Source organism: Podarcis cretensis (genome assembly GCF_951804945.1).
Source record: "Podarcis cretensis genome assembly, chromosome: 7".
In the NCBI taxonomy this organism is placed as follows: domain Eukaryota; kingdom Metazoa; phylum Chordata; class Lepidosauria; order Squamata; family Lacertidae; genus Podarcis; species Podarcis cretensis.
The window spans coordinates 59340438-59361168 of NC_137176.1; the positions used below are offsets into that span (position 1 = coordinate 59340438).

The window sequence follows — 20731 nt, forward strand, 5'->3', positions numbered from 1 at the left end:
AAGTCCCAAATCTTGTGAAAGGAGCCACCACTCAGAGCCACTGCAAGACTTGCAGAAGTCCTTGGCACATTGCCAATGATGGCCACCATCCATGGCAAGGTAGGCCAGATAGGAATTTAGTATTGCTTACGTTCAAAAGCGACACTGCTGCCCACTGCCAAAAGCATCTTAAGGTCTGGAGAGGCATTGAAAGGGCCCAACCCTAGCAACAGGCCTTCCACTACTTTTCTCTGTGCTAACATTGACTCGGTTTCCTGAGCGTGGGTCCCTTGAGAGTGACACTAGATGATCACATTCTGTTGTTACCAGGGCACTGTAGGTAAAACCGATGACTGCAAAATCCGTTTTGATAGAAATAAAGCAGTGTGATAATTAAAATCCTGATGAAGCAAGTTTGGGGAAGACTTTGGTAGCATTGGGAAAGTTGTGTATTCCGTGCAGGCTCATTATTATCAATTTTTCTAATATGAAATAAGAAAAATATGCTTCATTTTACTTTAGTGCCAAGATCAGCAGAACACCCCAAATGGGACTGGAGGACAAAATCAGAGCATCATGATTTTGATGAATTAAACCATATTCTTCAAGAAAGTAAGAAGCTGGGTAAAGCCCTGGAGAATCTTTCTCGAAGTAAGTTGATTAATGCTGATGTTATGTGCGTGCTGAAAAGGCACGTGGCTGGTCTTAGTTGCAAGAGCACAGATTAGGAATAACTACTAAAGGCAATTTGCCTATGATCCCAGATTCTTCAAACCAAATCTTCAAAAACTCATTTAAAATATAGTTTATGGTGCCTGTAGGGCAGGATTAAGTTTGAGTAAGTGTTGCTTATGCACTATCTGAAGCACAGTTGAAAATGTTCAAAGCTATATTGCTTGCTTTTATTCATTTCTAAAAATTGAAAACCTGAACAGATGCCAGAAAATGCAGCGCACTAAGAGCTTTGTATTTCGGTTTCAGGAAACAATTACATGCCTTTTCATTTGATAATAAAATGCACATTTTTATGATTATAGTACCCAGCTGAATTCTTGGCAATCACTTCCTGAACCTATCTCAGAAAAATGTAATTCAGTTTTCCATGTTTGCATATTTTTTCAGAAATAGTTAATATGACTTACTGAATGGTTGGTTACCCACCCTTGAGCGGCCCTATAGTACACTGTAATTGAAATATAGTAAGCCAACAGATTCTTTAGAATTTCCCTTCTTTATGTTCATCGCTCTGTCAATTTCACAAGTGTATGCCTTCAGTGTAAATTTCTGTGACTGACATTTTAATATACAATTTCTGTACATTTTAAGGCAAGCTATTAAAAAAAATTTCTAATCTGTGTTGCGTTTGCTAAGTGATACCATTTTTGATCAAATAATGCAATTTGTTTTGTCCATTACATAATGAACGAAATTAAAGTGTTGCCTGAGATCGACACCCGGATCCTAAGCACATTTATTTGGAAAGAAAAAAACATGCTTACCTGAGATCTGTTTTCTTTTGTTCATTCTTTTGCCCCATTCCCACTGGCTAGGACACAAACCAGTGCCTGTGCCAGTGGATCTTGGATATTTGCCACTGTTGTGGAGTACCGTATTTTTTGTGTATTGGACGCAGTTTTTCCCCTCCAAAAATTGAGGGGAAATGTGTGTGTGCGTCCTATGGAGCAAATGCAAGCATGTGCCATAGCCGTGCGCAACCCCTCCGGCAGGGAGAGGCTGCACAGGGCTATGGCTTATTTAGCTCCACGCAGCCTCTCCCGGCAGGGAGAGATTGCACGGAGCTAAAGAGGAAGCCAAAGCAGCGAGCGGGATCCATCCTGCTCGCTGCCTTGGCTTGTGCCATAGCCGTGCACAACTCCTCCGGCAGGGAGAGGCTGCACGGGGCTATGGCTTCTTTAGCTCCACGCAGCGAAAAATACGGTATATTCCGACATATGGTGACAGAATAGTCCATTGGAGGGGTGGAAATGGATGATGGGTGTGAATTGGTACGTAAGCCAACTCTTTCTAAGACCCCACTCCCAGCCTCTATGCCAGTGTTCTATTACCATGGCAAAGAAAGGTCATGTAACAAACATAAGATCAATGTCAATATTTAGAGTACAGGTATTATAATTTCCCATATCATTTTACTGTTCTTTGGTGTCTTCCTGTAATACCCATTAGTCCTCCTTGCAGCTGTCATTACCATAAAGTTTATAATATTAATAATTAGTGACAGCTATCCACACATTTATTTATTTATGGCATTTATATATGTGCTTATGCATGCACATACACAATGAACCCTAAATTCCATAGTGATATATGAATTCCTAAATTTGTATTGATTTGTGTCGCTATTGTCCCTTTCAAATACTGTACTAGGAGGAAGCTTTACATTGTTAGAAGGTGAACTGTGTCCAAATTTGTCCTTGTGCCAAGTACAGTGGTGCCTCGCAAGACGAAATAAATCCGTTCCGTGAGGCTCTTCGTATAGCGGTTTTTTCGTCTTGCGAAGCAAGCCCATTGACAGCTTAGCGGATTAGCGCTATTAGCGGTTTAGCGGCTTTTAGCGATCAGCTGTTAAGCGGCTTATCAGCGGATCAGCTGATAAGCGGCTTAGCGGCTTAGGAAAAGGGGGAAAAAAGGGGGGGAAACCCGCAGGAACTCGCAAGACATTTTCGTCTTGCGAAGCAAGCCCATAGGGAAATTCGTTTTGCGAAGCACCTCCAAAACGGAAAACCCTTTCGTCTAGCGGGTTTTCCGTCTTGCGAGGCGTTCGTCTTGCGGGGCACCACTGTACTGCTTTGGGTTTCTACTTATAAAGCAGTTTCCTTTTACTCAGTAGTGTGGAGATACTGAGATATCTCAGTAGAGGTAATGAAGACTGTGCTCCATTCTTAAAGAGCTGCTTCACTATATCTTCCTGCATTTCCATTAAAGATAGATTGCTCTATATTGTCCAGATATGTTTTTCCAAGGACATGACCAACTGACCTGTTCTAGAAACTGGGTAAATGCTGCTGTTATTTGGCTGTAGAGTAAACCAATTCTAAAGTCAATGCAACTGTACTAAACAGAATGAGCATGGTTCAGTTTTACTCACAAAAGCTAAACTCGCTCTGAAAGATGCACCAGCTGTGGTGTATCAAAACCAACATGTTTAATTCAACAGTTAAAGGCATTTAATTCAGCTGTTAAAAGCATGGGATCTTTAGAAAGGCCATCTGCTGGCAATTCAGAAAAATGCATTGCCATAGACTTCTTGTTTAAAGTGCAATAAACACCAACAGAATTTGTTTAATTGAGATATCTGAAAGGAAACCAGTAAAGGCAACAGTGCCTTCTTTTCCACCACTGTGATTAGAAATCACCTGGGTTACATTAAAATTGTGGTAGCACACTCTTCCTGCACTTATTTGAAAGAAATAGCTGTCTGGGAGTCAAGTAAAAGATCAAGGACTAAGAAATAAAGGCTCTGTGGTTATTCTACTTTCTTGGTCAGACAATGATGTGGATCTGACCTACAAGCTTTTATATGAGTGGATGGGAACTGTAAAATAAGCCTATAAAAAAGAATAGGGAATTATTATCTGTTGAATAGTCTTGAATTCCAGAGATTCAGTTTATGAACCACAAGAGCTAAAATTGCCACTTGAGGTCCTTTCAGTGATGACATCACATGCATCCAATTGATATGAAGGAATAAGATTTTTATTTTGTCAGGAGGGATGCCACAAAGGAGTAAACTAGTTGTAAGTCCTGATTCCATGTCAAATTAGAAAGGGATAAATATAATAATTGGCACAAGTAGGACCTGCCACAAAACCTTTTAGTGTAGTGTGCTTCTGTTCAGAGTTTCAGTCAGCTGTGCCCCATACTAGGACACTCCATTCCATGAGATCAGATGGAGGAGCTCTCTGGACCCTATGGACCAGAAGCATTATTCAATGCCTTCAGTGTAATGGGCCCAACTTTATGGAATTCCCTCACATTAGAACTCAAGGCAGGCACCGTGTCCCTGCTAAGTTTCAGACATCAGGTTAAAGCAGTTTTTTTTAAGCAGGTCTTTGTACCATGAATGCTGTCCTAACAATTTATTGAATTTTGTTTTTGTAAGCCACTTTGAGACATATGGTGTAAAGCGTGGTATATAAATTCCTTAAATAAATTTTCTCCTATTACACAGTCAGCATTTCATGATCACCAGGCATGTTAAACCAACTGGCATGCAGACCACCAAGTATTTTATGGCCATTGAACTGTTCTGTGTGGGTTTTTTTTAAAAAATGTCACTCAGATATTTTTCACCATAATGTTTTGTATTTCAGCAAACCTTGAGGCTTTGCTGAGCTTGCTGATACCTCTCTTGTGCATGCGTAAAAACTCAGGGTTTCAGTATTAGAAAAAGAAGAAATGGATATGTCTGGGGTCTGTTGCTATTCACTATCATTACTGATGGTTTAGATAGTGTGTTGAATATAATTGTATTTTCAGGGAGGGGGGAAATGCAAAGTTTAAAATTCAAGGGGTACATCATATTTGTAGACGTACCAAACCAAGATTCAGTAGGGTGGTTTTGTCTCTCTTCGTGGCTGTAGCGAGCAGCTGTCTAAGTGAAGAGTGAGCTAAATTAAGTATTTGGAGCGTGCTTCTGTTTTCTAGCTTCTGCAGACACCCACACAGCTAGAGATGCCGGGATGTACTTTCATTCCTAAATTAATCTCTACAGGATTAAAAACAGATTATCTGCTGGAAGCAAAGTGTATTTTGTTCGATATATATGTACTTTGTAACGGGAGAGTGGGAAAAAATCCATTAATGGCTAGTATTTCCACACACACATCGATGTGTTCATAAAATGTTAATTACTGTACTCTGCAGTACGTTATGCTTTTTTTCCACACAAAAGTCAATAAAAGGAAGTCGTATAGACTGAAAAAAATGGTCAGTGTATTGGCAGTTTTGAAAAACTTTTAAGAAAATAGGAATCCGACATTTGTCTAGTGTGTTTAACAAACTTATACCATATTGATACTATGCATGCATTTTTAGTGTTTAGAGGAAAGATGTTAGGCTGGATCCAACTGTGTTATTTTGATCCCATAAGGACTTTTTATCTAGCTGAAGTTTCCATTAAGGGAAGAAAGGTAACTGCTGTGAGGTTTGCACTACAAGAATGTACCTGGATAAACCTTGAGTTTATACCCACCCTCTTCCCCTCTCCTCTGGTGGCACCATGTGGAGAAGATTGGAAGCTCTTTCTTCCATTTTCAACTAACTGCAGTTGTTGTTTTGGTCCAAGCTGAGAGCTGTGGCTAGTGGTTAACCATGGTTTAGAGTAGGGGTAGTCAACCTTTTTATACCGATTGCCCACTAATGCATCTTTCTTGATTGTAAAATTTCCTTACCGCCCACCAGTGCTCGATGGAAGGAGGATTCAGCTTGTGCCATAGAACCCCCTACTGCCCACCTAGAATCCTGAAATGCCCACTAGTGGGCAGTAGGGACCAGGTTGACAACCCTTGGTTTAGAAAAACAAGACAGGATTGTAAGCTCGTTCCCATAAACCATAGTTGAGACTAGATAGATTGTTCAGGTTCAGACATAATGAGTAAATGAGGTTAGAAATCATAAGCAAAAGCTTCAAATCTCAGTCTTGTGATCATGACAAGGGAAGGGTGTCGGAAATCAAGCCTTTATCAGGAGAAACTGGCAACTCTCCCAGGCACCCGGCATGATTCCCTGTTGACCTCCCTGGCTGCATTCCCCAGCAAGATCCAGGCTAGGTCTCGATAGGCGATTCTTCTCAAACGTGAGAAGAACACCCCCCCTCTTTCCTGCCCCCTGGCAGGGGAAAGAGATAGACAGAAACGTATTTACATGCCTTTATTTCTGTCTTTGCAGCGTTACAAAAAACATGACTGCTCTCTTCAAACTCCAGCAGTCTAGTGGCAAACATTTCCTGCACTTCCTGGACAGGAATAAACGGAAGAGCTCATATTACACTCTGAGCTAATTCCGGTGCTTCGCACTGTGAATTGACTTTCCCTCTGTTTCCCACGGGCAGTCCCAACATTCCCATTATGTTTTGCTTTCAAGCTAGCAGTTTGCAGCTGCATTGCTTCTATATCGTAACAAAGGGAAGGGAGGGCATGTAAGCCCTGAGGCTCACACATGTAATGTTAAATGCCATTGGTTTTCAACCAGTGTGCCATTGCACTCTGGGGTGACTTGAAGAACATTCAGGGGAGCTCTGGAGAGTCTTGCTTCCTGCATTATCTCTCTTTCTCTCTGAGGAACATTCAAGGGGGGCAGCAGCTTTAACTTGTAACCCATTATCTTCCTGAAATAAAACAGCAGCAAAAAAAAAAAAGTGGGGAAACACTTTTGCATGATTGTTTATCTTCTTAAAATATCCCCCCCCCAAAAAAAAACCCTTACCACAGCTCCTTAGTTTTACACAGAAGGCATGAGATATGCAATAAAATAGTAGACTGGTTTATTAATTTGCTTTTAAAATACGTTACAACTGTGTTCTTTTATTTGTAGGCATTGCCATTTCTGATGAGATTGATAAGGTAAGGGCTCGGTCTCTGTTATGTACTGGGTTGAATAGGATCCAAACTGCAGCAGTCTGATTGGCCCTAGAACAATAGGATCCAAAAGGCAGCAGCCTGATTGGTCCTAGAACAATAGGATTCAGAATGCAGCAGTCTGATTGGTCCTAGAACAATGCAGCAGTATGATTGGTTGGCAGGAACTACCCAATCATGCTCCAGATAGAAGTGAATCCACAACCTGATTGGCTTACAGTAGAATTCCGGAATTAGCCAATCATGTGCAGCCCATTGTGTAAATAATGTATATAAAGCAGATACCTTGAGGGGACTTTGATTCATTCCTCCTCACCACTATGAGCTGAATAAAGAGCATGAAATCACTTTGCGACTCTGGGTATATTTCAGTCTCGTTAAATGATACAAGTTCTGTGTGTGCCTCTGAGTGTCTACATTGAAGCAATGGAGGCACACAAATACAAAAAACACAAATAACAACTATCTGGAACAGATATGATAAGGCATGCATACCATTAGTGCAGTGTTAGAAACTGAGATATGAAAGCTAGGAGCTAAATGGCACCTTAAACTAGGTTACGGGCGCAACAATGGAATGTCTAGGCACACTTTTTTATTAACAAGAATACAAAGCTGAAAATGAATGAACTGCCGCTAAAATATTATGTTCATTTTTCACATGCTCTAGTCCTTCCCCTGCCCTCCCCCCTAATATTCTCAAGAAGCTCTCTTCTCCAGTCTTCAGAGAGTAGATTGAAGTGGGGAAGCAGAAAAAGATCCTCCTTTCCCTTCACTCTGCAGTTTTAATCTGAAATCTTACGTGCAGTACTGTGCCCAGAGCTCAGAAACTGCTTGCGCTAATGAAATTCCCTGTCGCAAAATGTGCCTAGAACAATGGGAGTTTTGAACACTGCATTAGTAAGAAAACATTTGCACATATTTTGAAATTTCATTTTAAATATATTCAAACAAAATCAGTTCTATAAACATAAAATGCTTTGGTATGAAAGCAGATATCTAGTGATGCGCGCATACATACATATATATATATATATATATATATATATATATATATAACGTCATAGACAATCTTTTCTTTCTTCCAGGGGCATTAGAAGAGTCCAGTGTAACTCTATTATTCTAAGCTTGCATTTAATATTTCAGCTAAGATCAGACAGTCTCCCTTGCTGTTGAACTTTCAGTGCCTACTGACGATTTTTTATAGTTTTAAACTATTTTTCCTCCATTGTATTTGTTGAGCTTGATGTGTATCATTAAGAGATGAAAGCATTATATAAATGTTCCAGGGAGAGAATGAAAATAAAAAAGCAGCTAAAGTATCATTTTCCCTATCTAGGACACAGCAGCCTTTAATGCTCCCCTTTTACGGCCCCGTGTTGTTGGAGAATGGGTTGGCCGTGAAGAGAACGATGCAGACCCATTGGCTGCCGAAATGCTACAGCCTCCAATACCAAGAAGCAAAATGGAACAATGGGATAGCGAAGATAGCAGCAGTCCTGGAGGAAGGTAAACTTTGCTGCTCTTACCGAAAACTCGAACATCTAAAATTGTCCCCTTATTGGTTATCTTAATACAACAACCTGAGTTTAGCCTCTCTAGATACATAACTTAGACTAGCAGCTGCATGAAATGGCGGGTTGCATGAGGGTCAATAAAACGTTTTATAATGAGCTCTATGTAAGGCAGTTTGCCACATGCACTAAAATTAGTCAGTAAAATATTTCACTTTATGTATTTTGTTTGGAATTCTATAGAAGAACTAAGATAGCAATATTATCTACATATAGTTCAAATCAGGTACCTCTTTAGACCTGCACAGGTGTCTTTGTATAGCAACTGATTAAATGCATGTCATCTCAGAGTAACAGATCTGTTTCCAGGAGTTAATTCAATTTAATTAATTATTAAAGTATTAATTAATTGCAGTGTTTACATGATTCCAACATATAATACCATCTGATTAGATGGTTATTTAATTCAACTTAATTATTTAGCCTTGAGTTTAGTAACTCTACTACTTGCAAACAATCTTTCTTTCAAGTACTAATAAAGGGCTAATTTATTAACATTGTCAGATCATTTTAAATGTTAAGTGAGATGGAGAATGGTTTTACATCAATTTTAACAGTACATTATTGGGAGCTTAAAAGGCAATTTGGTGGTTTGTCAGGAGTGGGAGCTGAAGGGCTGTTGAAGACACAGCTGTAGTGAAAAATATGAATGTTCATTTTATTAACTCCTTAGGAATACTGTGTACAACAATTTGGATGTGCTGAACCTTCTCTGCCTCAGTGGGTTGTCATTTGCTATGGTTTGAATGTGGCTGAAACTTGGTATTAGCATAGTGGTATCTGCTGAAGGTGCAGTTATTGGGTTCTGGGGATGAGTAGTAAATAGCTGGCCTCCTAAGACTATATTTAGGGCAAAATGAATATATGACCACAAATAGTTTCTTAAAGAAGAGTTGTGAGATGATGCAAGAATGAAATAGACTGAAGCTATTATTCCTAGCAATGTTTTACTTTTTCTATTTTATCTGCTAACATGGGTTTGCATTCTTGAAACACTTTAAATCAGCCTTTCTCAACCTTGAGTCCCCATATGTTATTGGACTACAACTCCTATCATTCCTAGCCAGGGGTTGGGAACGATGGGAGCTGTAGTTCAAGAACATTTGGAGAAGCTGCCCAGAGTGTCTGGGGCAACCCAGTCAGATGGGTGGCATAATAATAATAATTAATAATAATATGGGGACGCAGGTGGCGCTGTGGGTTAAAGCCTCAGCGTCTAGGGCTTGCCGATCGAAAGGTCAGCGGTTCGAATCCCTGCGGCGGGGTGCGCTCCCGCTGCTCGGTCCCAGCGCCTGCCAACCTAGCAGTTCGAAAGCACCTCCGGGTGCAAGTAGATAAATAGGGACCGCTTACCACCGGGAAGGTAAACGGCGTTTCCGTTTGCGGCTCTGGCTCTGGCTCTGGCCAGAGCAGCGATGTCACGCTGGCCACATGACCCGGAAGTGTCTCCGGACAGCGCTGGCCCCTGGCCTCTTAAGTGAGATGGGCGCACAACCCCAGAGTCTGTCAAGACTGGCCCGTACGGGCAGGGGTACCTTTACCTTTAATAATAATATGAACTTATGGAATAAATATTAAATTATGGATTGGAATTATGTTTGTGGTTCCCAGCTATGTGGACATAGCAGCCTACCTGCAATTCAGCTCCTTCATATGTATTATCTTATGTTGGCCACGGTAAATTGTTTTAGTAAGATAAAATTATGAATTCTCCCGAGCTGTCAGTGGGCACCCCTAGGTGCTCTCATGGAGAGACTGACAAATCAAAGAGGCAATTCTTTTTCTTCTAGTTTAAAGATGGAACCAAAGACTAAAGGACTGAAACATCAGCAGCAGCAACATAAGAAGCTACTCGCTGCCATGCTCTCCCAGGATTCGTTTGATTCTGTACAAAGCACAGCTCCATCAGTAACAGAAGAAGATATTGACAATGAAGATGATGCTATGGAACTGCTGGGTAATTTAAAAGCTTAATTCACTCACGGAGCAAGTTCAAATGTGGTTTTGCCGTTGCTGCATTGCTGCATTTACTCTGCCCCTCCTGTAGTATAATGATTGACACCTATTGCGCAAAATCCAGTGTCACCTTATGACTTTCTTCGTAAGGCTGTATCACATATGGGGACATGACTACATGCTTTGTGTTCTTGGAAAAATCCCGAAAAACAAGACAGGAAATTATTGCCCTCAGGCTCTTTAGATGATGTCATAACATTCATTTTTTAAATGTTGGGGCTGTTTCAAATAAATATATGGGCCAAAAGGATAGACTTAAGCAAAGTAACCCAAAAAAGAATCCAGAGCCTTCTTTCACCTCCGTCGTTACTAACTGTGCTGCCTTCCATCATTAGGAAGTCACCCATTTTCCTACAATGTCGCACTAATTTTAGCCCTTCCCTTACTCGTTCAAATGATTTGTTTCCACGCTGTCAGCTGCTTGCCTAGCCTTGGCTGCTGCTAAAAGAATATGGTGCTCTGTTAGTCTTCCTAAAGGCAATATTATAACAATATGTATTTGGTTAAATTAATGTGCATTTCTCCCCCTGTGGTTTCATTTATACAGTTTAACTGGAATGTCTCGCATAATTTTTTAATAACATTAGATTATACAAGTTAGTGAACAACGTATGTAGTCGTAGCTGAAGAATCTTTTAGAAGGGCAAGAAATTGCATTATACTAAGACTTATTGTTTTTCTATCCCAGTATTGTCTGCTACACTAGTTGAGACCACTAGTGAGTCATGGCCTGATCCAAGGTGGGTCACAACAGGAGCACTAGCATCATGCAGATATATGTTAATAGATTAAGAAAGATCCAAATGCATATTTGAATTAAAAGTGGGTCCTGAACCTGAAAACGTTGAAGACTGCCAATCTTCTCTGATTTGCAGCAACTTTCCAAAGTCTCAGTAGATGTCTCTTGCATCACCTCCTACCTTATCCTTTTTATTTAGAGATGGTTGACAATTGAATCTGGTCCATCTGCCTCCAAACACATGTGCTTTGTCACTGAGCTATGGCACCTTCCCATTTCTTGAATGCTGTTCTTTTTTTTAAGTATTGGTAATATTCCTTTAAAACAATAGTTTGGGTTTCTCACTATCCCCTCTTTTATTTAGTTTATTTAGTTAAAGTGTGCATTTTAAATATGTTCAGAAGATATATTCAAGGTTATTTATGCCATGGTTTTAATTAGCACATTATAATGAATTTTAGTAATTGCTGTATTTGTGGCACATTGATGCCAGATTTAATGTGAGACATCTGTTAAGTCCTTTTTTCTGTGTAATGTAGAAGCTGCTAGTTTAGACCACAAACTGAAGTCTTTAATTATTTTTTTAAGGCCTTTCCCCCTTCTCATATACTGTTTTTGGAGCCTGTATTCCACAGTGGTTAGATTTTTAGAGTGTTAGACTAGAATTGGGCAGGCCTGTATTCAAGTTGTCATTCAGCCATTTAAATCCACTGGGTGACGTTGGGTTAGTCAGTCTCTCTCAGTCTATCCCTACCTCACAAAGGTTGTTCTAAAGAGAGGGGGGAAAGGTAGGAGTGGGTGAGGAGAGAACTAAACTGAAGTTACTGAAGGAATGACAGGATTAAATGAATGGTTTGTGTTTATACAGAATACAATTTTACGGTTAACCAAGTAAGCTGTAATCAGAATCACTGGCCTTTTGAGAGATTGATCACTTCATTGATTCCTCCATGTCCAGTTCCTCCAACTTAATAAGTGTTCTGTACTCTAGTGTAGAAAGGATACATAAAAAGAGGTTAAGGCTGTTATCCTACATACACTTTTAAAAAAGGTGAGCTTCTTGAACTCAGTGGGCTTTACTTCTGGCAAATGTGTACAGAGTTGTGCTGTAAGGTTGCAGTCTTGCGAGCATTTATCTAGAAGTAAATCCCACAGATCACAGAACAGAAGGACTTACTTCTAAGCGAAATTGTATAGGATTTTGCCGCACATTAGCAATTTGGCTTATTCTGGCACAAAATCCACAGAGATAAGCCTAATTAGGAAAAAAAAAACAGCCTATTATATTCAAGAGCAAGTGGCCCGAGGGAAGAGGGAGTTGTAAAGCTGCAACATAATCAGATATTCAGGAGTTCACGTGAATATGAATGTTGAACTAGCAAACTCAGTATTTAAATTAGATTATTAGAACTGGCGTTCACTACTGAAAATCTGTATTTTTAGCAAAATATGGTTAAAGGTAACAAGACTCTGCTTATTATTACTATTCATGAATGACTATAAGCTGAGTTGTTGTGTGCCTAGGATCAGACTATTTCCATCACAACATACAAAAAAGGCAGCGGGGAAGGGTGGGGGGCTAAAATTCCAGATCTATTCCAGATCTCATGCAAAGGTTTCCCCTTCTGGATTTCTGCTATAAGCACCTGTTAAAAGCACAGGAATATTGCCAGCCTCAAGTCAGAATGGCACGGTGTGCAAGTCTAATATTTTCTAGTTATGTCTGTTAGGTAGTAATGCATTGCTTGTCCCACACCTCCCCCCAAAAAGGGGAAGCTGGAGATAGAACAGTATCTGACCAGAGAAGCACCAGCTATCTCAACCTGATCCCACTGCCCCCCTGAGGACAGCTGTGGGCTCTATGACCCTCCCCTCCCCTCCTCTCCCCCACCCCACCCTCCAGAAAGGACAGCAGCAAGTCCTATACCAAAAAGCTATCTGTTCTTTGTTCATACTCATCTGTTGTTGGCCACCTTTATTTCTGACTTTCACATGTGTTTTCTGCCATTCTGTTCCATATGTCTGGATTAAGTCTCTTAAAATTCCTAATCAAAACCCATTATGCCCATATATCCTTTGCCACACCATCACCACCTTGTCTATTCTGGACATTTTGCTACCTGTTCTTCCTACCCACTAACCCACTCCTTGCATCTCTTCTATCATGCCCTATCTTTTAGTGTTGCCATTCCCATCTGAATGTAAGGCCAGCTTTCATGTTATGATTGTCGCAAGAAGCCTGCTCTTAATTGCTCCAAATGTATCACCACATTGATTTATCATGTACCAACAATGCTAGGTGCTGTGCATAATATGGAGCCCAGAGGTAACATGGTGCTTGCCCAGGTGGTTTAAAATCCAGATGCTGTCCTCTCTATTGGAGTGTGGCAACAAAGAGTAAATTTCCACTGAACAGAACAGAAAATATCCTCATTTCCCCCAAGTTCAACACACCGCAGATGTTTCTCTAATTCCACAGTGAATGGTTAAGACCTGGCAGCTATAAATCACAGAAGGCAGTCTGCTGCCACTTCTGAAAATTCTCACTGAAGCAGAAGCTTTATAGAAATGAATGGGGCTTGTGCCAGTGTAGCACTTTGAGGATCACTGTTTTAGTAAGGCAGACTCTATAATAATGCTGGAAACAGAGTTTTCAGTTACCTTAATGGGAGTTTTGGCTGTAGTTGGTTCTGATATATTTACATTTCTAAAGTAAGCCCTATTTCAAATGAAAGTTGCATTTGGGACTAATCCCTGAAAACAAATGGAGCCCATTTTCCAGAATACAAATTGGATTAAAAATGCCCTTCGCATTCTTGAATTAGATTGAATTCCGAGTAGTCCAGTTCTGTTACAGTGAAGTTTTACTGAGATAATTCACATTGGCAGCATGCCTGTTGTCAATGGTGTACAGTTGGTCACAGAGACGACTCCTCCCACTGGATCTGACAGGAAGTTCCCAGAACACCTTTCACCTGTTTTCCAGGGGGAGGCGTCATCCTGCCCTCCAGTCCAAGCCTGTCTGCAGTCAAAGGCACTTGGGTGCTCAATTAGCCTGTTTGTTTCAACAACTTTTCAACCCCACTTGGCACTAGGGAGCATGTACATTTTGTAATGTCATTTCCTTCATTCTCCTCAGCTTATCTTTTCCTCTGTCTACTTGTCCTTGCTTCTGACATTTGTCTCAGTCAGTGCTTCCATCATTTTGTGGCAAGCAGCCTTGGTGGGGTGGATTTGCAGAGGGTTCATCCTCTGCTTCCTTGGGCCACAGCTGAGACTTGGCTGGAGCAGGCGGGTTCCACAGCTGCACAAAAGTGGGTGCGACTGCCATTTTGTCCCTCAGCAGATGCAGCCACATTTAGCCCCAAAACTCTTTTTGTTGTTCAGCTTGTCTCACAACCTTTTGGAATCATGAGGGATTACTCTGCTGATCCCAAATTCCTTGATCCTTAAACTAGAAGGTGTTTTAAAAGCAATTATTGTTCCCTGATCAGGCCAGTGGAATTGACACAGGTCAAAGAGGAATGTTGCTTTGGTGGTTTTCCTCCTCTTCTGATAGTTAGGTCTGGCTTTTTCTGTGGCTTGCCCAGGGGGACTCTCCAGTTTGCCAGTGCAATTGTGCACAGGAATGAGGCATGTTTGACCATAGTGGTTCCACTGTGGCACTGTCTTGCAGTTTCTCCTTTGCTAAGTGTTCAGGGCTACGGTTTTAGAAGGTGAATCTCCCAGGTTCTTTCCCTAGGTGTGCACCTGCACATCTTCAGAGATCCAGGAGGTGATCTCACAGATCCTCCCCACCTGTCAGCTCTGTGATACTTCTTTCTCTCCCCCCCTTCCAGGAAGCCTCGTTCAAAGAGTCCAGGGGGACCTGTGCCTCCAACCACTGTTCTAATACAATTGCCTGTGGTCTCCCATCCACCTCCTGCTCAGTAGTCCACTGAGGCAGGCAAAGGGCTTCCAGCAGCTGATCTGGTCACTATCTCTGTACAGCAAACAGAGAACTTGTGCAGCAGGTCATTCTACAGTGAATTAGGTGGGGGTTCGCTCACTCTGAACATACTGTTCCACAGATTAGTAGGTAGAAGGGGCAATTGCTGTGGGAAGAACTACAAAAAGATCACAAATTAACCCAGTTGTTGTTTTTTTTAATTATTATTATTCTGGGGAGGAAACCATCCCACAGAAGTTGCTGTTATTGTCTTCTGTAGCATGGGCTAAAAAGGTCTTTTCTTCCATGACATCTAAGCCCAATATTGTGCCCCTTTCTCTTGGTTTTCAACAATGCATGGAAGGCTGAATGGAAACATCACAATAATACTAAAATGGTGCCCCGAGTGACAAAGAAACATTATAGTTTCTCTAAAGAAATGCAACAGCTGTGCTTGTCTCTAGTGAGTCCACTGGTGGTGACTTTAGTCTCACCCTATGGTTTTATGTTTTCAGAATAATTACTGGAATTTATCAGCTTTTCAGAAGGTTTCTTCTATTGTAATATTTTTCAGAGAATGAGGATTAAATAATTTTGATGGTTATAGGTTGTTCATACCTTGCAATATTTGTCTTTTCTTTATAGCAAGTGACCTGTGTCCTTTAGAAATGTTAATATCAGTAGCAACTTTTGTTCCTTAAATGTCCTGGGGAAATAGGCAGGAATTCTACACATGTCTACAGCAAAGTAAGCTGGTTCAGTGTGACTTACTCCCAGATATATGTGCACACTTGCATCCTTGTTTATTTATTTATATTGGCTGTTGTTCACTATTCTTATTTTGAAATATTTTATACTGAATCAAGTGTCTTAATACTATTATAGGCTAACATTTTGTTATAGAAGCATTATTTCCAGCATTAGGTTGTTGCCACTTGAGGGCACTAATGTATTTTCTTTATGAATCCAGTAATCTTAACCAAACTTAAATGTGTGAAAAGGATCTTACTAAAAATGAGTTCTGTGCATGAAATATAAAATATAGCTCCTTGAACAAAAAGCCGTGTTGGATTATTTAAACAAAAGCAAAAACACTTCCAAGCCTGGGAAGAATAACCAGAATGTGTATCTTTCATCATACTTCCTTTACTTTTCTTTTTTAATATAATTTTCCCAGTTTATTAACTATATAACTTTTCTCAAAAATTGGAGTGCGTCAGAACAAAAAGTATATTCAAAAATGTAAAAGTACATTGCAAAAACAAAGAATAAATATACAATGCAATTAAATATTCAGATTCAAATTTACTTTGTAAAACTAGCTTGTCTGTGTGAACAGAAATAGTTTAAATCATGATTTTGTCATGTGGGGCTGTATGTGTTTATATAGTTATTAATCACAGTAGAATTGCAGCTGTTAATGTTATTGATAGTTCTGTAAAAATGGACAAATAAGCTCCCTTTAAGTATCTGTCTCCTTGATGCTACTACATACTGATAATTGTAAAGTTTCATTTTAATATTCTTGTCCTCGTTCCTTTTAAGTTTAACATTTTATTTACTCAGTTCACAGCAGGCAGATCCAAAAATATACAGAGCTCATCCTGATTCATAAATTAAGTCTTACTAACTACATGTGTTTTTGGCTCATTTCCTTGACATTTGCCCCTCACAGTCATGAAACAAATCTATGCATCTTTCCAATTCGTAAATGGTTTATTCATCCTTTGAATTTGCTCGGATGACCTTGACGTACGCTTGTAAATTAGCCAAGTTAGCTTTTGCTTTAAAAAATGAAGAGACAGAATTATTTCACTGGCCTTGTTTACCGTATTTTTCGCCCTATAGGACGCACCGGCCCATAGGATGCACCTAGTTTTCAGGGGGGGAAATCAAGGGGGAAAAAATCATTTCCCCCCCGCAGCTCTGGGAGTAGCGGACAGGCTGCACGCAGCCTGTGCACTACTCCAAGACCTTCTTCCTGCTTTTGCGGGAGGTGGCGTAATTCCCCCACCTCCCGCAAAAGCCCACAGGAGCCGCGCGCGACTCCTGCGGGCTTTTCGAGCAGGAGGGAGAAGGGACTGAAATGGCCAGTCAGTCCCTTCTCCCTCCTTGGGGAAAAGCCCCCAAGAGCGGCACACTCTTTAAAGGCTGCGCGGCTCCTACGGGCTTTTCTACGAGGTGGGGGAATTCCCCCACCTCCTAGAAAAGCCAGCAGAAGCTACACAGCCGCTTTAAAGAGCGCCCGGCTTTTGCCTGCTTTTGTGGGACGTGAGGGAATTCCCCCATCTCCCGCAAAAGCCCACAGGAGGGAGAAGGGACGGACTCCGCCAGTCCGTCCCTTCTCCCTCCTTGGGGAAAAGCCTGCTTTCCCCACTGCCAGCCTCCAAGCCGGGTTGGAGAGTAGCAGGAAGGCTTCGCACGCCTTCCCACTGCCCCCCATCCTCTGGGGCTGGCGATGGGGGAAGCGCTGCTTTCCCCACCGCCAGCCTCAAAGAGCAGACTCTCCTGGCTTCAGCAGAAGCAACGCGAAGCCTCTGGAGCGCAGGCTTCGGAGGCTTCGCGTTGCTATCGCTGAAGCCAAGGAGCCTGCATTCGCCCCATAAGACGCACACACATTTCCCCTTCATTTTTGGAGGGGGAAAAGTGCATCTTATAGGACGAAAAATACAGTATATGTCATGATAAGCTACTTTGCTCCTCCCTGGTCCTATTTGTTTCTGCAATGTGTTCAGCTAAGTCCAAGTTTGGTTTAGTGTATTCTGTGAATCCAGGCTTTTGGTCAACTTCCCTACAGGCTAACCATGAGCTGCAACCAAAGTTTTTTCCTAGTTACTGCTTGTGGTTAGCATTGAGAAAGTTTAACCACAAGTCTGGGTTTGGATGACATACTAAGCCAGTGTTTTTTACAACAGTAGAAAAAGACTGAGGAATCTGGCTTAGTGCAAAGCAGGCCAGTGCCTAGACCAAAACATATACAGATGTAATGGTTCTTAGGGTGCAAGATGCACTTTATTGCTCTCTTGAATTAATATTAACATGTATGAAAAGCTCAGCTAGATGTATTCCGAGGTTCCACTGTATATCCATTCCTATTTTCTTCATAAAGGCATTTTCTTATTTTCAATTTGGTCCTTCTGAAAGGTTCTGTGATATTTAAAACCACCAGCAACATAGTGGCTGAGTTCTAGCGAATTGCACAAGTAAATTCTGTGTGCCCAAGGAGGTTATTAACTTACCTTTCTTGAGCACAATCACCCCATGCAACATAACAAACCCCTTTCAAAACTGAAAACATTTTCAAAAGCCATTTGTGATGGGGCATAGGAATCTACTGTTCAATTATGTCCGGGTCCCCCCCCCCCCCAAAAAAAAATCCCTGTATGCATATTTAAGTTATTGAGCTTATCTAAGGCAACCCTTTGGCTCCTAGGCTTGGAACTCCTTAAAATATTAGTTTAAGATCTATAAAGTGCATCTCTATATAACTCCTATGTTAATAGCATGAAATCATTTAAAACAATCCTCAATATTGTTCAGTATAAATTACTGTTGATGTTACAGATGGTTACTGTTTGATTAATTTCATGATTTGCCCTACCTTACTATTTTTAGAGTGGAAGTGGCATGCATCAGCAGACTTTTGGCAAACTAGCAAAAGTTGACGCAACAAGAAACTAGTTGAGTAAACTATGAAGACATAAAGAAATACGAGCGGGGCATTCAAGGCTAGGCCAAAATTTGATTTAACGCTATATAAACAGCTACACCATATAGCCATGTGTCTGAAAAAAAATCGGCTACCTCAACAATATGCCAGCGGTAATGAATTCAGTGTTTGTTTACCGGCAACAATTTCTTAAAATATGGTAGTTGAATATGACACACAGATTCCCCCTTTCCCTCCTACACACAAAGCAAGCACAAATGTGTTTACAGTGGAGTTTTATTGAAGAAACATATGACAAACAATCTCCTGTGAACTTTGGCTGGTTTTTCAGAAACCAGTATAATTTACAAAACAGGCATGCTTTTTGCCAACCCCAAAATGATCCCTCTAAAAATAATATTGCACAGATCTGCATACCCTTCTGAGTGTATACCTTTTCCTCCAATAATGCTTTGTTAGGATGTGCTAGATCAGGGATAGGGAACCGCAGTCCCCCAGCAACCAAATAGAGACCTGGCTTTTCTACCTGTGCTGTCCCCAGGCCACACACCTAACCCCTGCCCTGCTTTGCAGCCTCCTTAAGTTCTTGCTTGTCTTGAATGTATCCTTTAACTCTGTTAAAGCTTCTTGTTTGCCTTGGTGAAGAATAGAGAAGGATGTGTGAGTAAATTAGCATTTGCTGTTCCATCCACTTTTGCTTCTGGCCTTGCCCTCTACTGGCATCTGTCCTTTGGAATGTTGCCTGGACCGGGAGATAGATACAAAGGAGAGAAAGACAGAAGAATACTTGGAGAATCTGCAACCTTTAACCTGGCAGAGAGCCCTTCAAATGCCTTGTATCCCTAAGAATCATCTACCAGCATGTATGCATGTAGGAGTTGAGTGCCTTTGTGACAACCCCCACATACATATTTTCATTACTGTCCATACATTACGTTATTTCCTTCACCCACATAGATCTGCATTATTGCTTACCCTGGCTTTGACTGGTGGGTGGGTGGAGAGCATTCCATGCTTGTGGTTTTAAAGATTCTCTGCCAAGCTGATCCTTGCCTCACGTTAAATAATTGTCTTTCACAACAGGCTAATGGTGAATGGGATTTTTAAATTTATTTTTACTTTATTACCTTTTCCTCTCACCTTCCCTGGAAAGAGCTCAAGGCAGTGTGCATGGTTACGCCTACATTTTATCCTTGCAACAACCCTGTGAGGCTTTTGGTACACAGAGAAAGTGACTGGCCCAAGGTCACTCAGTAAGCTTCACGGCTGAAGCTGCAATTTACAGTATATGTTTCTAAAACAAATATGATACTTAGTGATATACTTGCTTCTTCTTTTTTAATTTGCAGAGGATCTTGATGATTTAAGAATGGAAGGGGTAACCAGTGTCATTTCTTCTGGGAGCAAATTTAACCAAACCCGAAGTACACATACAGCTGAACCACAAGCCAAGGTCACCTTGAACATCTGTGCTAGGTGTGCCAGGTAAATAATAAGATTTTTGTATGTTTCTTTGTGCTTCCTTCCCCAGGGGCAAATGCTTATTGCAGATTGGAATTTGCAACAATTTCACCCAGCTATCTAAAAGAAAGGACAGGATACATTTTTTGATCTTAAAGTTGGATAGAGGAATTTTTCTTTTTATCCCTGACTTTCAGTGACATTAGAAATTAATTTTAAAATCCTAAATTCTAGACACATGAGGAGCCACAGCTGCTGGCTCTAGCTTTGAGAAACAGTGGTGTCTGGTGTTTTGTTGAAAGAGGAGGCTTTCTTAATTAAAATTAAATCTTGTGTGGAATCTTTATCAGGTCTTAGGACTTGGCAAGTTCATAAGGAGGAGTTGGGGTTGAGTAGAGCCTTTGGCAAGCCGGAGATCTATCCCTCTTAGCATGGACTATTAACACATGTTTCTGTCTACCACTTGACTTGATTTGTTGATTTGAACAGGATTGCTCAAGTTACTTTTGCACATGACACCATTCACACCAACAATGTACCAGATGGTTTCACATACTTATCAGCTTTATGTCACAGCTTGGAACTATTTTCAGTTTTCTTTCTCTGAATTTGATTAGTTACCTGAATTTCTGTGGCTTTTCAAAGATGATCCAGGGTATTTACGGCTTCAAAATGCACCTGTGTAAATTCAGATTCAGTTGCATGTGTGTTTGGGGGGAGTTTCATACAGTTGCCTTTTAACAATTCATAATCCTATCCTTCTGGAAG

At 40.9% G+C, this 20731-nt stretch overlaps 1 protein-coding gene across 4 annotated transcripts in view; it reads left to right on the top strand.

The window, feature by feature from the left end:
- LOC307219696 (uncharacterized protein C8orf34 homolog) overlaps window positions 1–20731 on the top strand; it is an 85777-nt gene that overhangs the window by 23135 nt on the left and 41911 nt on the right. For all 4 annotated transcript variants that reach the window (XR_013840514.1, XR_013840515.1, XM_079983106.1 and 1 more), the window contains exons 4-8: window positions 502–630; window positions 6532–6560; window positions 7915–8084; window positions 9940–10106; window positions 19852–19987. Coding sequence is in view for 2 of the 4 variants with exons in the window: in XM_079983106.1 (XP_079839232.1) it covers window positions 502–630; window positions 6532–6560; window positions 7915–8084; window positions 9940–10106; window positions 19852–19987 (631 nt within the window). In the remaining 2 variants the exon portion in view is untranslated. The remainder of the gene's footprint in view (window positions 1–501; window positions 631–6531; window positions 6561–7914; window positions 8085–9939; window positions 10107–19851; window positions 19988–20731) is intronic.